This window comes from Zeus faber, assembly GCF_960531495.2.
Source record: "Zeus faber genome assembly, chromosome: 16".
In the NCBI taxonomy this organism is placed as follows: domain Eukaryota; kingdom Metazoa; phylum Chordata; class Actinopteri; order Zeiformes; family Zeidae; genus Zeus; species Zeus faber.
This window is the reverse complement of record NC_137202.1, coordinates 3,408,938-3,425,976: the sequence shown is the minus strand read 5'-3', so window position 1 is coordinate 3,425,976 and position 17,039 is coordinate 3,408,938. Positions and strand designations below refer to the sequence as shown.

The 17,039-nt window shown below is 44.2% G+C and overlaps 1 protein-coding gene across 1 annotated transcript; it reads right to left on the bottom strand.

The window, feature by feature from the left end:
* Positions 1–140: 140 nt before the first annotated feature.
* On the bottom strand, positions 141–15,657 carry washc2c (WASH complex subunit 2C). The gene is made up of 31 exons (XM_080016285.1): positions 15,516–15,657; positions 15,045–15,188; positions 14,535–14,699; positions 14,254–14,322; positions 13,246–13,419; positions 13,046–13,139; positions 12,882–12,943; positions 12,229–12,282; positions 12,037–12,144; positions 11,801–11,888; positions 11,029–11,091; positions 10,802–10,923; positions 10,665–10,731; positions 10,311–10,364; positions 10,006–10,209; positions 9,770–9,927; positions 9,353–9,463; positions 9,147–9,239; positions 8,966–9,067; positions 8,404–8,505; positions 7,294–7,463; positions 6,856–6,973; positions 6,075–6,485; positions 5,198–5,326; positions 4,946–5,047; positions 4,156–4,236; positions 3,392–3,451; positions 2,601–2,828; positions 1,363–2,004; positions 950–1,121; positions 141–854 (listed from the first exon to the last, which is right to left on the bottom strand). The coding sequence occupies exons 2-31, from the start codon at positions 15,186–15,188 to the stop codon at positions 709–711; spliced, it is 4,293 nt and encodes a 1,430-aa protein (XP_079872411.1). The 5' UTR covers positions 15,516–15,657; the 3' UTR covers positions 141–708.
* Positions 15,658–17,039: the final 1,382 nt, after the last annotated feature.

Genomic DNA, 17,039 nt, shown 5'->3' with positions numbered 1-17,039 from the left:
AAATCTATTTCAGCAAATTACAGTACTAAAAACCTTGAAAATCTCACAACACAATTTCTCTCTTTAAACTACATTTTCCAAAATATGTGGTAAAATAAAAAAAGAACAAATAAAATTGAAATGACCACACATGTTTCAGGTAGCATAAAATATGTTTCTTTAGTTAAAAAGGACTCTCCTTTCATCACAGCCAAAGTGAGGAAATAGATTAATTTCTTTCTAAAAACACTGACAAAATGCCTTGGACACAAAGTAAACACATGGATCTCTAATCACGTAAGATGTTCACATGATGTGGCACAAACCCAACAACATGGAATCTCACCATGGCAAAGCCAAACAAAGTATTTTGAAAATTAATAAATCATTAACTGTTAATTTCTGCAGGCCTCAAGGCTAAGCATACCGTATGCTTATAAAGTGCTATTCTGTCTATTAAATAAAGAACAACAGTTTTTAATAGCCGTTACATAGTGTAATCTGATATGTTATTGAGATGATTTTGGAAATGGTGTTGGAAGTTGATTGGGATCACTTGCTCCTTGAATTTCCTTCCAAAAATAGGCCACAGTATTATATATAAATAGTCTATCAGCAGTGCAGTGTCATTCTTGGATCTCTTCTCCTTTCACTTTTTAAATGTCAAAATAATTACTGCACAATTGTACAAATCTACTCCGGGTAAAAAAACAAAAACAAAACAAGCATTCAATTCCCACCCAGAGCATTAAGTGGATCATCAAATATGTCGCCTGAATCAGCTGACGCACTGGTGTCCTGGGGCGGTTGGATTTTCTTCGATTTATGCGGAGCCTTTGTCACTGCTTTCACTGTGCTTGGTGAGAAGATGTCATCTGTGGGGGGGGGGGGGGACAACAATAAAACACATCATTACCGTCTTAATTTACAAGTTCAAGGGAATTCTTTATATTATGTCAAATCGACTCACCCATGTCATCATCAAATATCGACTTGGTCGCCACCTTCTTCTTAGCCTTTTCTTTTGGTCTTGAACTCACTGTCAAGTCAGCAAAAATGTCAACATTGTCATCAAATAGGCTTGCGTCAAGAGGCTTCTCTTTGTGCTTCTTGTGAGCTTTGGGCAGAGGCGCTACATCATCCTGGGGGAGGGGAAGAAGAAAAAAAAAAAAGATTCCAACGTGTAAATTGTAAAAAGCCATGTAAAAAGTAAATGTAAAAAAGGTCATAAAAATCTTATTGAAACTTTAAGGCAATAATAAAACAACATAAATAAAAGCAAAAATGATGACACTTAAAACAAGCACAAACGCAATTGCAAGAAACCCAAACTGCAATTGCAAGTTTAAAAACAAAATAAAAAATAAAACAAAACAACAGTACCTGGAATATATCCTGTGTAGAAGGACTACTGGTGGGCTTAGTGTCTTTGTCGGCAGTTGAAGAGGGGGTGGAGCTAGTACTGGTTCCAAATATATCCCCTTCATCATCGTCATCCTCTTCCAAGAAGGGTGATGGCACAGCTTTCTTAGCAGTCGACCTCGGCTTGACCTTCTGGAAAAGTTCGTCTTTGTGGTCATCAAAAATAGAGGGAGGAGCCTTTTTCTCCTTCTTTGACACTGTGCCGCCATCATCCTGCTCTAGTGGCATCTTAGCAACTTGTCGGGAGGAAGGTGCGGTGAGCTTGGTGACCGGTTCAGCGCCTCCGAAGAGGCTGTCCGAGCCAAAAAGGTCGCTATCTCCCTCATCCGAAGGAAGCAGGACGCTGGAATTTCTACTTTTTTTACTGGAGTCTCTCTTCCCGAGGTTTTCGGACACTGGCAACGAGAGGTCAGAGGGTCTTGGGGAGACCTCAGCGAACGAAGGCTGGGACGGGGAGGGAGTGGAGAAAGTGTGGACGATGGCCGAGTTGGGGAGCGCTGGACTGGGCGGCCCGTCTTCGCCGTCCTCCACGGACCTCCGGGCCGCCTGCTGCCGGGCCGCCCTGGACTGAGGCCGCCGGCTCACGGAGCCTTTGGCACGACCCTGCGAGAGAGAACAACACCCAGCTCGCAACAGGTTCCATAAGTATTTCGCTGAGTAGTTCCAAAATAACTATTTCAACAACACAGGGCTCCACACTAACTTTGCACATCAGCTTTTGGTTAAAGACTGACAAAACGGTTGCGGGATTTCAATCATTTCATAATTTTGCCATATTGATCCTTTATAAATATAACACATTTCAATATTATGAGAGTGATAAAGAATGAGGAAACATCAATGAACAGAAATGCACTTTCTGGTTCGATTCAACATCTTTTTTTTTTAAGTTTGTCTTGTTTCGAAAGGGAGATAATACAATCAATATCTTGACTGAAGTCTGCCTCGTTTTCTTTTTACAGTTGGAACAATGTTAGACTACGTTAAAACTTTGCTCGGATTCCTGATTACTACATTTTCAGTTTGTAAACATATGGGAGGTATCCCACCATCATTCTTAACTTTTGAAAGGTGGTCTACAATGGGTCAACCACAAGATGGTTGGTTGGTTGACAATAGCCTATATCTGGTTGCCGAGGGCAACCAGGCAATCGTTACTGTGGAGCCCCGCAGCAGAGGACAGTGACCCGGGTACCTACCTTATTGGTGCTTTGCAGCATATTGACCTGGACCGGGGTGTCGAAGCTCACCCCTTCCTCAGCACCACTGTGGGCTCCCACAGGCGTGGTGATGGGGCTGGGACTAAGGCTGGAGCTGGAGACCCCAGAGGAGGAGCCAGTGGTCAGACTGGGGAGGACGCTCACTGCCCCCGGGATGCGGTAACCGCTACCAGGGAGCAAAGTCGTGGGGTTGATCACGAGATTGGACTGTGAAAAGATTCACAGAAACACCAAGATGACCGTCCGTGCTTAAAAACACTAAAGACCTAATTGGTTCAAAACAACTGATCGTCAACTATGAAGGCAGAGTATTCTACAATCAGCCATGTTAATACAGTACAGCATACTGTAGATGCATGCATCTGAAAGAAGTGAGGATTCACTGAAGTTCTATGATCTAAAGCAGAAGATTGAACAGATGAACTGCTGCTGTTAGGACTGCAGCAGACAGGGAAAACACAGACATATTGCAGAAATGCGTGAGAATAATCTTGTGAAATCGGATGAAAAGCAGAAGCAATACCTTTTGATGCGACAAGTTTATATCCAAATGAAGCTTTGAATATAACGCATTGCTGCTGCTTTTAGCTTTTTTGCCAGATGCTGTGGAAGCAGAAACCGCTTTAAACCATCAAAGAGCTCCCAAGCAACTTTGCTGAGAAATGCGGCAGGAAGAACTAGGAGCTTTGCAAAAAAGGGATGAAACAAAAGTGAAAGGCTAAGAAATAAGTCTTTCAGCCTGTCGCTCAATAAAAACAAAAACAAATTACTTGAAGTTTCCCAATCCTTGACGAGGGCTGTTTAGGTTTTACAGTGCTTGGTGTGGGATTCTGTGTAGTTAAATGACAACATAACAGGTTGAGAGTTCACTTGTAGAGAGGCATTTCCTATTTAAAAAAAAAACAAACAAAAAAAAAAAACCTCCTGTGCAGTAAGTCGGCAGGATAAACGGATAAAAATCAGCCGCCAGCGATGTCCCAGAACACCGCTGTCATTATCCTCAATACAAAAATGTAAATACAACAATACAGTGGCAAAACAAACAGGACAACAAATACAAACCACATACAAACTACATTGTTTTCAATGTTTTGTTTCTTGTTGGAAATTTGTCTCTTTCCTGGAAAAGTTGTGTTTCGTTGTGAGAATACTGGCGCCTTGATTCTAGTTCACAGTGAACATGGAAGGATAGCAAATAAAAATGTATTGTATGCTTTTACGCTTATAAGACTATTTCCTTAGTTGCCATAAAAAAATACTAGGGGTGAAAATCTCAAATCACGATTCAATCCAATTTGGATTAAGGGTGCCGCAACATAGTTATGAAACAATTATTGCCAATATCCTCAATAAAAAATTTGTTCATAAAAATAAAAAAATGTTGTAAGAAGAATGATAAATGTTTGATTATGGAGATTTTTGCATCGATTTAAATTTGTTCAAGAATCGCAATGCATCTAAGAATGTCATTTTCCTCTTGAAGGGAAAACACGGCTCTGAGAACCGCAGCAGCTCGCGACATGGAGCCACTTACTTCACTGTCTGGTGTGGATTCTGAGCTTGCAGGTTTTAAAGCTGCTTCCCCCCCTGGCTTATTGGGCTTTTCTGCTACTTTCTGAACAGGGAAATTAAGGAGAAAAGCGTGAGACAGAGTTCTGTGTTCTGCCTCTGGTCTCTATTCTAGGTGAATAATCCAGTTTATTGTTCAACAAACCAATGTGGAAATGTGCACCGGACTGGGTGTACAGTATAGTATAGAGATTCTGCATTTCTGTAATCAGGGTGATCATGTGCAGGCATCAGACAGTTAAGTTAGATATATTTTGAGACATTTTGTAAGACATTTTAACTACATTTTTGTACAAATCCTCCCTCTCTTATTCAATAAGACAGATGCAGATAAATACTATATATTTACCACAAGGCAGTGGTGAGCATGAGGTAGAAACAGGGCAGGTTACGATCTGCAGTATATTAACTGTTATTAGAACAGTTTCCTTTGTTCATACATCAAGGTAAGAGATTTGGAACTTTTTCTTTTAAGTAGAACTGCAGACAGGTAAGTACAAGGATTTTCTTGGATCTCTTTCCACAAGTTTGAAGAAAGTGTAAAGTTGGGTCCATCTATCGAGGTCAGTGTAGCAGCTAAGTATGAAGGTCAGAATTAGGTTCAGTGGTAGGATTTTGGGGTTTAGAACAGCAGAAATGTTCACTTTTTCGAGTTAACATCTGATCAATGACACGGACAAAATGTTTATGTTGAAATTAAAACCTCATGAACCTCACTCTTATGGCTAGATGTAAACAAAAGAAGGTCTTGGTACCGGAGGAGGAGCTTTGGGCTTGACTGAGCCAAAGAGATCGTCCTCCTCATCGTCAGCAAAGAGAGCGGGAGCGGCAGGTTTCAACGAGCTGGACGTGGTGCTCTGAAAACACACAGCGCAGTCAGGTGGCGGTGTCAGTGGGGCACACACACACACACACACACACACACACACACACACACACACACACACACACACACACACACACACACACACACACACACACACACACACACACACACACACACTGACCACAGCTTTCCCTGAGGTGGTGAAGAGGTCGACATCCGGGTCGTTGTCTTTCTGCTGCGTGTGGCTAAACAGCAGCTCCTCGTCCTGAAACACTCCCGTGCTCTTGGTGCGTTGCTGCTCTCCTGTGGGCTACACACACACACACACGCACACACACGCGCACACACGCGCACACACGCGCACACACACGCGCACACACGCGCACACACACGCGCACACACACGCGCACACACACGCGCACACACACGCGCACACACACGCGCACACTTTTCCTTAATATGGGAGTTTGTCATTTTGGTTCCGAGCCTCAGAACCCCAACTCGGGCTGGTTCTCATTCTAGAGGTTTGGGCGGAGTAGGACCTGGGACGCCGGGTGAATTGAATGAACCACGTGGCAGAATGGAAAAGCAGTGATACTCTGGGTCCCACCACTAAGGTCCAGTGAAGTTGGAACTCTCAGACCTCCTTGGAAAAATGTGGAGGAACAGGCGTTTGAATCATAATTTCGATGCCACTTCACTGGGAAATGGGACATCACAGCAACATGGCGGCCCACATACAGTAGTTAAACAAAGTTCCCTTTGCGTCTAAATGGGATCTAAACTATGTCGGTTTAGTTCCTGTGTGGATATAATTTACGAGCTCACCAAACAAACACGCACACACATATTCTATCGGCACTGTCCTTGAATGAATTCCATTGAGACCTAAAACTGAGTAGTATTTAGTATTATCATTATAGCCACCAACTTGGTATGTCCGACTTTCAACGTAAAACTGCTCTGCTGCTTTTAGTGGAAGCCAGAGCGAAACCATGAGTTTCATTTTCATTCTATTTACGCAGTCCGCTTGCTACTTCCTCTGTCCAGATACAAACCTTTATGGTGCTGGCTGCGGGTTTATTGGCAATGGCGCTGGAAGCACTCCAGTCCGAGTCCTCCTCTTCCCAGTCGTCATCGTCATTAAAGAGGCTGACGGTGTTGGCTTTCATCTTCTCTTTCTTCTTCTCTCCCTCTGCCGCAGGAGGCAGCGCACAGTCCTCAGAAAGGAGCTCACCGCCACCGCCACCTGGCAAAGTTTCGTCGGACGAGGGGGCGTTGTTGGCCAGAACATCAATGCCACCGAAGAGGCTGACGGCTCCGACGGGCTTCTTCTTTGTTTCGGGCCGCACCTCCTCACTCGTCACGGCCGGCATACCCAGCTCTGGAGGTTTGTCTCCCGCCCTCAGCTGATCTGCCTTGAACAGGGAGGGCGCTGCAGGTGGCGCCACGGAGGGCGCCACACACATCTGAAGAACACGTACAAGCAGGAATATGTACAAGCACATATGAGGAATTTGACTCTGGTTGTCAAAAAAATAACCACAAAGCGAATAAGATCTATAATATACAGTATTTACAATGAGAGCAACGTGCAGCAGCACATCAATGAGGTACAGTAATGGCAAATAAGGTAAATTTATATTGAATATTTACAGGGACAAACTCATGTTGAGAGGGAGGGAAAAAACTAATTGAAATGGCATTAAGATAACATTTCCTCACAGGATAAAATAATGCAAATAAATGAACAAATAAATAACTAAAAATAGTAATATAATAAAACAACAAAAAACAATGAAAAAAAATGTCTGTTGTTGACATTTTCTGGTCACTCACTTTAGCAGCTACTGCTGGAGCACCTGAGCCAACGATGGGTTTGGAGCCGAAGACCGTTCCTTTATGTTCATCTGCCTCTTCTTCAAATAGGAGAGCAACCCGCTGAGGCTTGTTTGGACTACACAAAACAGAAATACACGTATTATTATAATCAGGTATTTAATTACATAATTTTTACTTATGGGCCACTGCGGCATTATTAAAGAAAAAAAGTTTCAAAGATAGGAAAAAAAAGATTTCGCTATTACAGAAGCAAATCCTAAACTCATGGCTGTGCATCTACTTGAAATAAACGTCCGCACAGAATGCAAAAGAACAGGAGGGAAATCTGCAAAATTTACAAACATGGCAGCATTCTTTTCCTCTGCTGATTCTTTTAAATGCTTGCACAAATACATTTAAACAGAATCCACCTCACATGTTTCCTTCACTAAATACCTTAATGCTTTTGTTGGAGCAAAGAGGTCGTCATCCTCGTCATCAAAGAGGCTGCTTTTCTGCAGCGTTTTGGCACTGGGCAGACTGGAGGGGGCGCTGGCACTGGACTTCATCCCTCCAGTCAGGCTCTCTGCTTTGCCGGGGCTGGGCTTGGAGCTTAACCACTGGTCCTGCGTTCACGCCATCCAAAAAACCCCAAATCAAGTTGGATAAGTCCCATTTAAGCAGCTTAAACGAACCATTCCTAAATTATTCTCAAACAATGTTTGTCTGGCATTTGTGTCTTTTGTTCCACCTCAGTTCAGTGGAAGTCACTTGTGTTTTGTGTTTGAAGCAAGTTTTAAGCTACAGTGACTGTGTATTCAAATCGGTCGGTCTCTTGTTCGATTTGCAAGAAGATTATCAAGTCTACCTCAGGAATTGAATGAAAAAGATCCCGAAACTACTGTGAGCATTATTTTCAGCAATATTTGAAAATAGTTTGAAGTAGTTCAAGACAAGAATCATTTGATAGAGGGGGCGTTGTTGGTCAGAACATCAATGCCCGTGAAGAGGCTGACAGCTCCGACGGGCTTCTTCTTAGGTTCTGGCCGTACCTCCTCACTCGTCTTTCTCATTTGAGAGAAAGAATAATTTTAAATCACTTGCTGAGGAATGATTATGATCCTTCAATGTCTCTGTTTAAATTGACGACCACAACTAATATTGAGTATAATATATTGTTATAAAATGGATTTTGTGTGTTTGCTTTCTCTTTATTGTTTTAATTATTATTACTATATCATGGCTTCCATTTATGTAAATCATTTTGAGTTGTTGTGTATGAAAGGTGCTATAGAAATAAAGGTTATGATTAAAGCCAAGAATGCCGACAAGGCTTCTCCCTTTTCCAATACATATAGGTGGTCGTTGAACTGGCTAACTGAGTGGACCCAGACTTCACAGCCTTCTTTTCACCGTGATGAAGGGAATCCCACATATGTTTGTTGAGTCTTCCCCAAACAAAAAAAAAAAAAAAAAAAAAGAAAACCTCACAAACTCTCGAAAACCCAAATAACGTATCAATCCAAGAACACCTCTAATTCTGTGCCAATAAACACCTCCTCCTACCTCATCATCGCTGAAGAGGGAGGCGGTCTTCTTGGGCTGCGGCGTAGCGGCATTCGCTTGGTTCGGCTTTTTCTTCGGTTTAGTTACGGACGCAAACAGATCCTGCAATGTGAAGGACAGGGTTGTACTGGTGCGCTATATTTGATACATTTCAATAAATTACACCCAGTCTCTGTGGCGCAATCGGTCAGCGCGTTCGGCTGTTAACCGAAAGGATGGTGGTTCAAGTTTGCATGTTCTCCCTGTGTTCACATGGGGTTTCCTCCACCTAACGTCAGTAAGGACCCCCACCAAAAACATGCACACATCATCGTCTGACCAGCGATGGACACTCATCACCAGGTCCCCGGGCACGTCCATGAATGCTGCCCACTGCTCCTGGCTGTGCCCTCGGAGGAAGGGCAAGCCAGGATGGGTTAAATGCAGAGGCCTCATTTCACCGGCCACCGTCCAAAAGCATGTGCGTGCGTGCGTGCGTGCGTGCGTGTGTTGTAGTGTGGTGTGCTGTGTGACGATTAAAGATTGTTCTTCTTCTAAATATACAGCCTGTCTGTGTATTCACCTCCTCTTCCTCGTCGTCAAATAAGGACACGGGGGATTTGCCAACTTTGCCCAGGGTTGCATTGTCAGGCTTGGACTGGCTCTTCGGGGGGGTTGAAAATATCTGTAATGGACAAGCGGATGGAAATATGACACATGTTCACCCTTTTCACACCGACGACCTACAAGACTCTAAACATTACTTGTGCATCTTCATCATCAGAAAAGAGGCCTCTTGTCAGGGGTTTCTGCATGTGAGTCGCAGCGGCTTTCCCATCATCTGCAGGAGGACCATTCTGAAGTCCACATTGTGACAATGGGATAAGGAGATAACAGATGGTGATGTTATTATTCCTCCACTGTATCATGAAAGATAACTTGATGAGGTCAGACGATAATCCATTCAGACCTCCTCAGGTTTCTCTGACTCTTGGCTTGTGGGAGGCAGACGTCTCCTCAGGCCATCTGTGAGCAGGCTCTTCGTTTCGGGACCAAACACGGAGATGGCACCCGCTGGCATCTGACACACACACACACACACACACACACACACACACACAGTCAGTGAAAGTGGTTGAAATTGACGAGATAAAACAATCATTGGAAAACAGCTTCATGGGAGTTCCTTGAAGTTCCCCCTCAGAAATCAAAGTTATTCTCTTCTGTTTTCAGGTAAGACATGACTTTATAAATGCCCTGGGAATCGGGAATTACAGAAGCTGAGTGAAAAACTTAAGTACAGAAGATTATATACACTAAGACACACACACACACACACACACACACACACACACACACACACACACACACACACACACACACACACCTTCTTCTGGGAGGGTTTGGCTTTGACCTCAGCTCCGTCCTTCTCGGTCTGAGCTGGGATGCTGGTCGTCTCACCGAAGATGTCCCCGGCCTTGTAGTCTTCAGCGTCTTCTCCAAAAAGATCTGCCGCCTTTTGGGATTTCAATTTGTCCCGTCCAGCTGAAGCAAATGCAACCATGTGGTTTTTAAATTGTGGATTCCAAACGTTGACCGGAGCAGAGATTTACCCGTACTCACCAGGGCTGGATTTCTTCACGCTGTGGCTGGTAAAGAAGTCATCTTCGTCATCATCAAACAGGCCTCCTCCTCCTCCTCCTCCTCCTCCTCCACTAGGCAGCTGCTGGCTGTTCAGCGACGCCTGGGCTTTTGGCTTCACTGGTGTGCCATTCTCCTTGCTCTGCAATGAATCAGAGTCGCTGCTGGAGCCGAACAGGCCGTTCCCTGCCCAGAGAGAGCGATTTAGGATTTAGTCGGAATCCACCAAACAAATGTTTGAAGCTAGAGTTTGTCGTTTAATCCACAATGCAATGATATGTCCTTACCTGGGAATATTGGGATGGCACCTGCTGGAATTTTCTTTTCAGTTTTAACAGATTCTAGCAGAAGAAAGAATAATAAAATAACATATTCCCATAGGATTAAAGTGATAGGATGATTATTCTATTATCATTTTGTTGAAAATTGTCACATGATCTTTTTTTTTTTTTTGCTTAAGTTAGTACTTATTAAGAAACAGCCATTCAATATCATGGATGTTATGCATATCCGCCTTTCTGTGGTCAGTAAACGGTCCATATGGATGAACATTCACACAAAAACAGAACATCATCCCGGGATGACAAATATCCAGACCACCTCAAGTGACCAAGGAAGCCCACCAGTAAAGCCTCCCTTACCTGCAGAATGAGTCGTGCTTTTTTCTTCCGACACAGGGGGTTTGGGCGCATCAGAGAAAAGATCCCCCTAAAAGACAAACATCATGAACATACATATACAAATTTGTTTCCAAAAATCTCGATCCAAATCAAAGCACCTCGTCGTCGTCAAAAAGACCTCTCCCTCCACTGAAGAGGCCACTCTTTCCTCCAAATGGGGAGAAGTCCTCGTCCTCCATCTTGGGTGGCTTGAACATGTCGTCACTGTTGTCATCAACTGCTGCAGAGTTTAATGAAAGAAAAAGCTCAAAATTAAAACTTTTGCGACTGACTTTATGAGAATTGGGATGAAGAAAGAATGACTTGAAGAGACAGTGTGTCCTACCAGGCGACCTTTCAGGCTTTGGCACTTTCTTTCCTTTACTTTTCTTCTTCGATGATGTCAACGCTTCAAGGAGGTGAAATGGAAGAAATGGCAAAACGAAAATGATATAATAAAATAAAAAACATAATCATGCACATGCAGAGATGAACCATTCAACAGTTCTTGACTTATCATCTCAAAAACTAATTTGTTTATTTAGCGTGACGCACGGATGGATAATCAATGAACTGATGTGGTGATATGGTCCTAGTGTGAAGATATTGACCCGTTTGTTTCTTTCTGAGATTGCTGCAAACAAAACTTCTTGATTTTGCAGTGGCTTTTCTCAAAACTTGCTACACAATTTGCAAACTTTGGTGTGTTTTTTGCAGTAAAATTGCAGGAATTGGCAAAAAAAATTGTAAATCAAAGAATAAATATAATTTTTTTTTTTCAACTATTGCTGATGAAGCGTCACTTCCTGTGATTATACACATTCTGCAAATCACAGAAACAAAGGGCTCAAAGTTCCATAAGTTACATATTGTACTTTTGCATAGTTTCCAGTAATACATCTCTTAAAGAAACTTTTATTTCATCATAAGGTGAGCACTAAAAAAAACCAGCACTGTATGGTGATGCAGTGCTGTGTCTTCAGGGGGAAGGGAAGAAGTTTAATCTGTTGATTTGTAAATATTGTGGAGATTGTATAAATTAAAGGGATGGCAAAAATCCAAATTTCCTGAAGGGAAGTATCGACCAATCAGCAGATCTTTGTCATATCAGGACTTACAGGCACGGTCAGCCTCCGGTTTGCTGACCGGGTCTCCTTTGATTCTTGCGGCGAGCTCGTCCACAAAAGATGACGGCGGTCCTGTGCTCTGGATGAGAGCGACACACACCGTGAAAACACACACACACACACACACACACACACACACACACACACACACACACACACACACACACACACACACACACACACACACACACACACACACACACACACACACACACACACACACGTACCTTTGTCTCATCTTCATCATCATCGACATCGTCCTTGTCTGACTCTCCGAATATGTCAGAGTCGTCTTCCTCCTCTTCATCGTCCTCATAACTCAACAAGGACGACTTCTGAGAAGGAGACGGACGGGGTGTTACTCGTCCTGATTATTGCCAATTTGTCTTCCGTTTGTCAGACGCCAAAAACAAGCTCACCTTCTTGATGCTGCCGTGGCCTTCCTCATCCTGATCAAACTCGTCATTAGACTGCTGCTGAGACAAAAACAAAGACATTATGTAATTCGTTTAACAATTTCTGCTGCGTTTCTAGCAATTTCACAACTGTAATTCACAACAATCCTCTCAGAAAATCCCCCCCCCCCCACCCCCACTGAAGAAGTCATTAACGCAACAGCAACCATGGAGGCATGTGCAAACGCTGCGAAGCATAAATTAACACCTACAGTAGCTCTCCACACAGCTTCAGGGCTCTGCCGCTCAGCTCTATGCAGCAGCGGGGTGGAGCAGCGGGGCGGGGTTTCAGGCCTGCGACTGAGTCACTTATGTCCGCAGTGCAGCCCCGATATGGATTTGGTGTTCTTTTCCCATGAGAAAGAGTGTATTTCCCTGGTGTATGACTTGAATCAGGGAATGAAATTAATATGTACTCCTGTGACAAATGGTGTATTTCTCTGGTGTTTTTCACCGCGACTTTCACAAATGCAACCTTTACGTGCGGCAGTTCAAGTCAGAGTGTGAAGTTGTGTGAAGTCTTTTGGATGTGCGAACAGGCATGTTTTTAACAGGCACAGCACTAGTAAGAAGATAATGAGGGGGGGGAGAAAAAAAAAAAAAAAAAAAAGTCTTACAACTTCCTGTTTGCCGTCGTCACTCTCAATCACACTGTCCCGGTCGCTGTCGATGGACATTTCTGGAAAGCGACGGCACCATATTGAGAAATATTTTAGTTATGCAACGATGACCTTAATGGTGGGAAATCAATGAAGACACCACGCATTTGAGGGTGTATTACCATCGCTGGAGAGGTCGCCGAGTCCGACGTCATCCTGCTCCATGAAGGTTCGAGAGCCGATCAGGTACGGCAGGGGCCTGTCCACGTAAAGGTCCTGAGGAAACCAGGTCATCAAAAAGACGGTGTAAGGAACCTGGACCTCAAAATTCAAAAGGTGAAGATTCAAGGTTCAAACCAGGGCTTCTACGCTCCGCAAGTACCTTCGGCTCCAGAATCGCTTCAACTCTGTCTGTGGTCTCCTCATCCTCTGAGTCAGAGTTCCCTGCTTTGATGTCCAGATGCTCGAAAGCTGAGTCAAGCACCTTGAGACCGTAGTTCACCGCTTCCTGCATCTTGGGGATCAACTCGGCTTCTTTCTGCTCTCGGGTTTTCTCCTGGGGAAAAACAGAACGCACTCTGCCTTGGTCACTTTTCACAGGGATCATTGGAAACACTTGTTTGTGTCTCATCTATATCATTACAACCTGTTAAATCAAGGTGTTGAATAATCTCAGTGTTTCCCTTCAATTATGGAAAAAAAAAAATTGTCTGTGTCAGGTTAAATAATCATCCAGATAAATAATATCATTATAATCCATCAAACACCTTTATGTCGCTTGGCCTGGTGGCCCGAAAAAAATCCCAGGAATTGCAAAATCAATCAATCTCACCTGTCAGCAAGTGTTGCTGGGGATGGTAGCTCAGGCGGTAGAGCTGGTGGTCTAGTGATCTAAAGGTTGCTGGTTGGATCCCAGGCTCCTCCTGCTAGCATGCTGTAGTGTCCTTGAGCAAGACACTTAACCCCTAATTGCTCCTGATGGCTGCGTCCGTCGGTGTTTGAACAATTGTAAGTCGCTTTGGATAAAAGCGTCTGCTAAATGACTAAATGTAATGTAATGTTGCATGCATGAGCGTACATGCATGCCTGTTTGTGTGTGTGAGTGTGTGTGTGTGTGTGTGTGTGTGTCTGTCTGTGAATCCCCTACAGTACCTCAGTCACTTGCTCACCAGAGTAGTGAATGCCAAAAACCAAGCCCACAGCATTGCATCATTAAGTTGTGTGGTGTCACACAATGAAATAGATGCTCTGGCACAATGGGAGGCGACTAGCGGGCAACGTGAAAAATAAAGATTAAAGTCACAATTTTGACCTAAATGCCCTTCACAAGCCGCCACGGTGATGGCCCCTTTTATTCAAAACGTGAGGAGGAAGGAGGAAATGAATATACCTGTTCATGCTGCTTCACCACAGCCTCGGTCTTGGCAACGGGTTCTTCCACCTCTTCATCGTACACTCTCTGATGGTGGGGGAGAGAAGCACAGCCCCAACAATCAGTTTTACCATAGGTTACTGTGCACATTTCACCCTGTGTAAAAATCTGTGATATGAAGTACAAACAAATAGAATATGGGAGGAAATCTAAGTTAAAAAAAATAAAAAATAAATTAATAAATGACTTGGAAGAACAGAATATAATAAATAATCTAGAATCAAGTGAAGACCCGTTACATTTTCAATGAACTGCGTATTGGAAAGCATGAGGAAGTCGTTGAAGACGGTGTGCAAGCAGCTGTCGGTGGCCTTGGTGTCCCGAATCAAACGGTCCAGCTGCCGTTCGATCTCGTGAGTCTTGGACATTATTCTCTGGGAGAACTCTTGCAGGAACAGGAAGAGCTGTGGACACCAATCACATTCACAGAGTTAGTTTCACCGTGGCAGGGCATAATTCCGTGCCTTCGAGGAGTGGACTTCCACAGAACGGCGGAAGCAGAAACTTGTATAAAACCGCCGACGACCAGTTATTTTACCACGTAAAAAAGGTGTCGCGGTGCATGAAAGGAGTCACATTTTAAATTGCACTTTGACCCACTTGTTATATCTGACATGTTAATACATCTTTTTCGTCTGTTTTTAGGGTATGCTGCCTATGCTTTCATGCCCTGATGTAAAGTCTTGTTTACCCATGTCTATGCAATGTGCTGTGCTGTGCTAATAAACCTGCCTGGCCCTCCGACCTACCCCTGAATCGGCTGCCAGAGACCAGTTGGCGCTGGTCCGTCGCATCTCTTCCAGGGTCCAGGGTCTCTCCCAAACCTGGTCGTCTTTCCCCAGGTGGTTATTTCCGCTGGGGCCATTCGCCATCCCGTCTGGCAACTCGCTCATCTGCAAATCACACCGTTTGGAGGCGGTAATGCGATCGTGAGCTGAGCTGAGCTGAGCTGAGCTAGCGTCTCCTGTCCCACACTCAGGATATTTCAGTGGATCGTAACAGCACCTTCAGAGGCGCCATGAACCCACTGCGTGCGTAAACACTTCTTTTCAATGTCCCAACGTGCTTCCACGATGATATAGAATGTTCCCGCTGCGAGAAGGTGTGGATACCGCCCTGTTGTTTGTGTAGCATATTAGCCCAAAAGCTAACAGAACAACAAACTAGTCTTCAGCTACAGCAGGCTACATGCTACATGCTAGCGGCGCGCTGCTTCTTACCTTGGGTGCTCACTGGCTGTTTTATCCACGAGGGCGAACTCTCGAGCGAAACGAGCGTGAAATAGAAATCGATTATGCTTAAAAAAAAAAAAGAAAGTGGCCGTTTTCCTCATTGGTCTTCTGACAGGTCAGCCATGTTGTGTCTGCAGACAGTCACCTGACCCGCGGGGCGTTGCCTAGCGACGCCGGTGCGGGCGGGGCGGAGGGTTGAACGAACGGAAGGGCTCTGGTGCGGCGTTCAAGGCGCCCTCGGAGATTCGTGTTTTGTGACGCGAAAAAAACGCTACACGTGAGCGTTCAGTGACGGCGGAGGTGTCATGGCGTCATTTTGTCGCGTTGTCGTTTCACAGCTCGGGGGTGGGTGAATAGGAGGCGTATGACGTCATTTGAGAAGGCTGAAAATCATTTCTTTCATTAACCTCGGTAATCACTATCTAAGCTTTTTTTTTTTTTCTCCATTAAACGTTGTCTTCCTAGCGACAAGGTGTTCGGAGCCGGACGCTCAGAGCTCAGGACTCCGGGCTCCCGCGAAGGCGCTTCGCGTTGCCGACTTTATGAGAAACAAGCTGCTCAGACTGCAGGGAACGTTTATTTATTTATTTTGCAGGAGGTGTTCCGTTGCCCTAATCCGCACACGTGGGAAACGCTGGAACCAAATAGTGCCGAAGTGTTGATGACATTATTTAAATCTAGTAGGCGCACAATGTCCTCCTGTGGTCGTACGTTGCAGTGCAGTCTCGACACCTCCCTCATCAGCTGCCTCACGGCCAGAGGCAGTTTCCTAAAATATTTGCATTGCATTTTGTAATGATTCCTGGTTTGAGCCCCATATACCGTACATCCTCTCTTGTTTATTCTGGCACTCCTGTAAGCATGCATGAGATAAAGGGTTAATAGAAGACAACAAATCCCTAACACACTAGTCAAAGGTGGTGTGCGTTGGTTGCATTGCAGGTACAACACAAAACAAAGGGGGTGGGGGATTTCTTTTTTTTTGCATTCTACAAATATTGTACTGAAATGAGCTTGTGACTTATTGCACAGAAATGAAGAAAGCCTGTAAGCTTCTTCTATGAATCACCATGGATGCAGAAGATAGGGATGAATTACTTAAGCAACAGTTTCTCCTTACTACTCTCCTCGCTGACTTCAGTAGGACATTTATTCAGAAGCTTTTAGTGAGATATTCTGTTGAGAACGCCCTCGTTTCTGGCTTAAGTGTGATGGTCAGTTGCTTCTTTTATAACTTTTTTCCCACCCATTTAGCCAGATTTGTCAGCTGCACACCTCCCGTTGCACCCCACTCCAAAGGTGTTCTACTGGATTGGGATGGGGTCACTGTGGAGGCCATTGGTCACTCAACACACGGTGTTGTTAGTAGAAGCTGCTTTCAGATGGTGTGGCTTCACAACACGGTGCATCATTCTGCTGAAATATTCCCATTAGAGAAGAGCAGGAAGGCAAGTCTGGCCATAAAGGGATGCACATTGTCAGCATCAATACTCAAGTACGCTGTGGTATTTA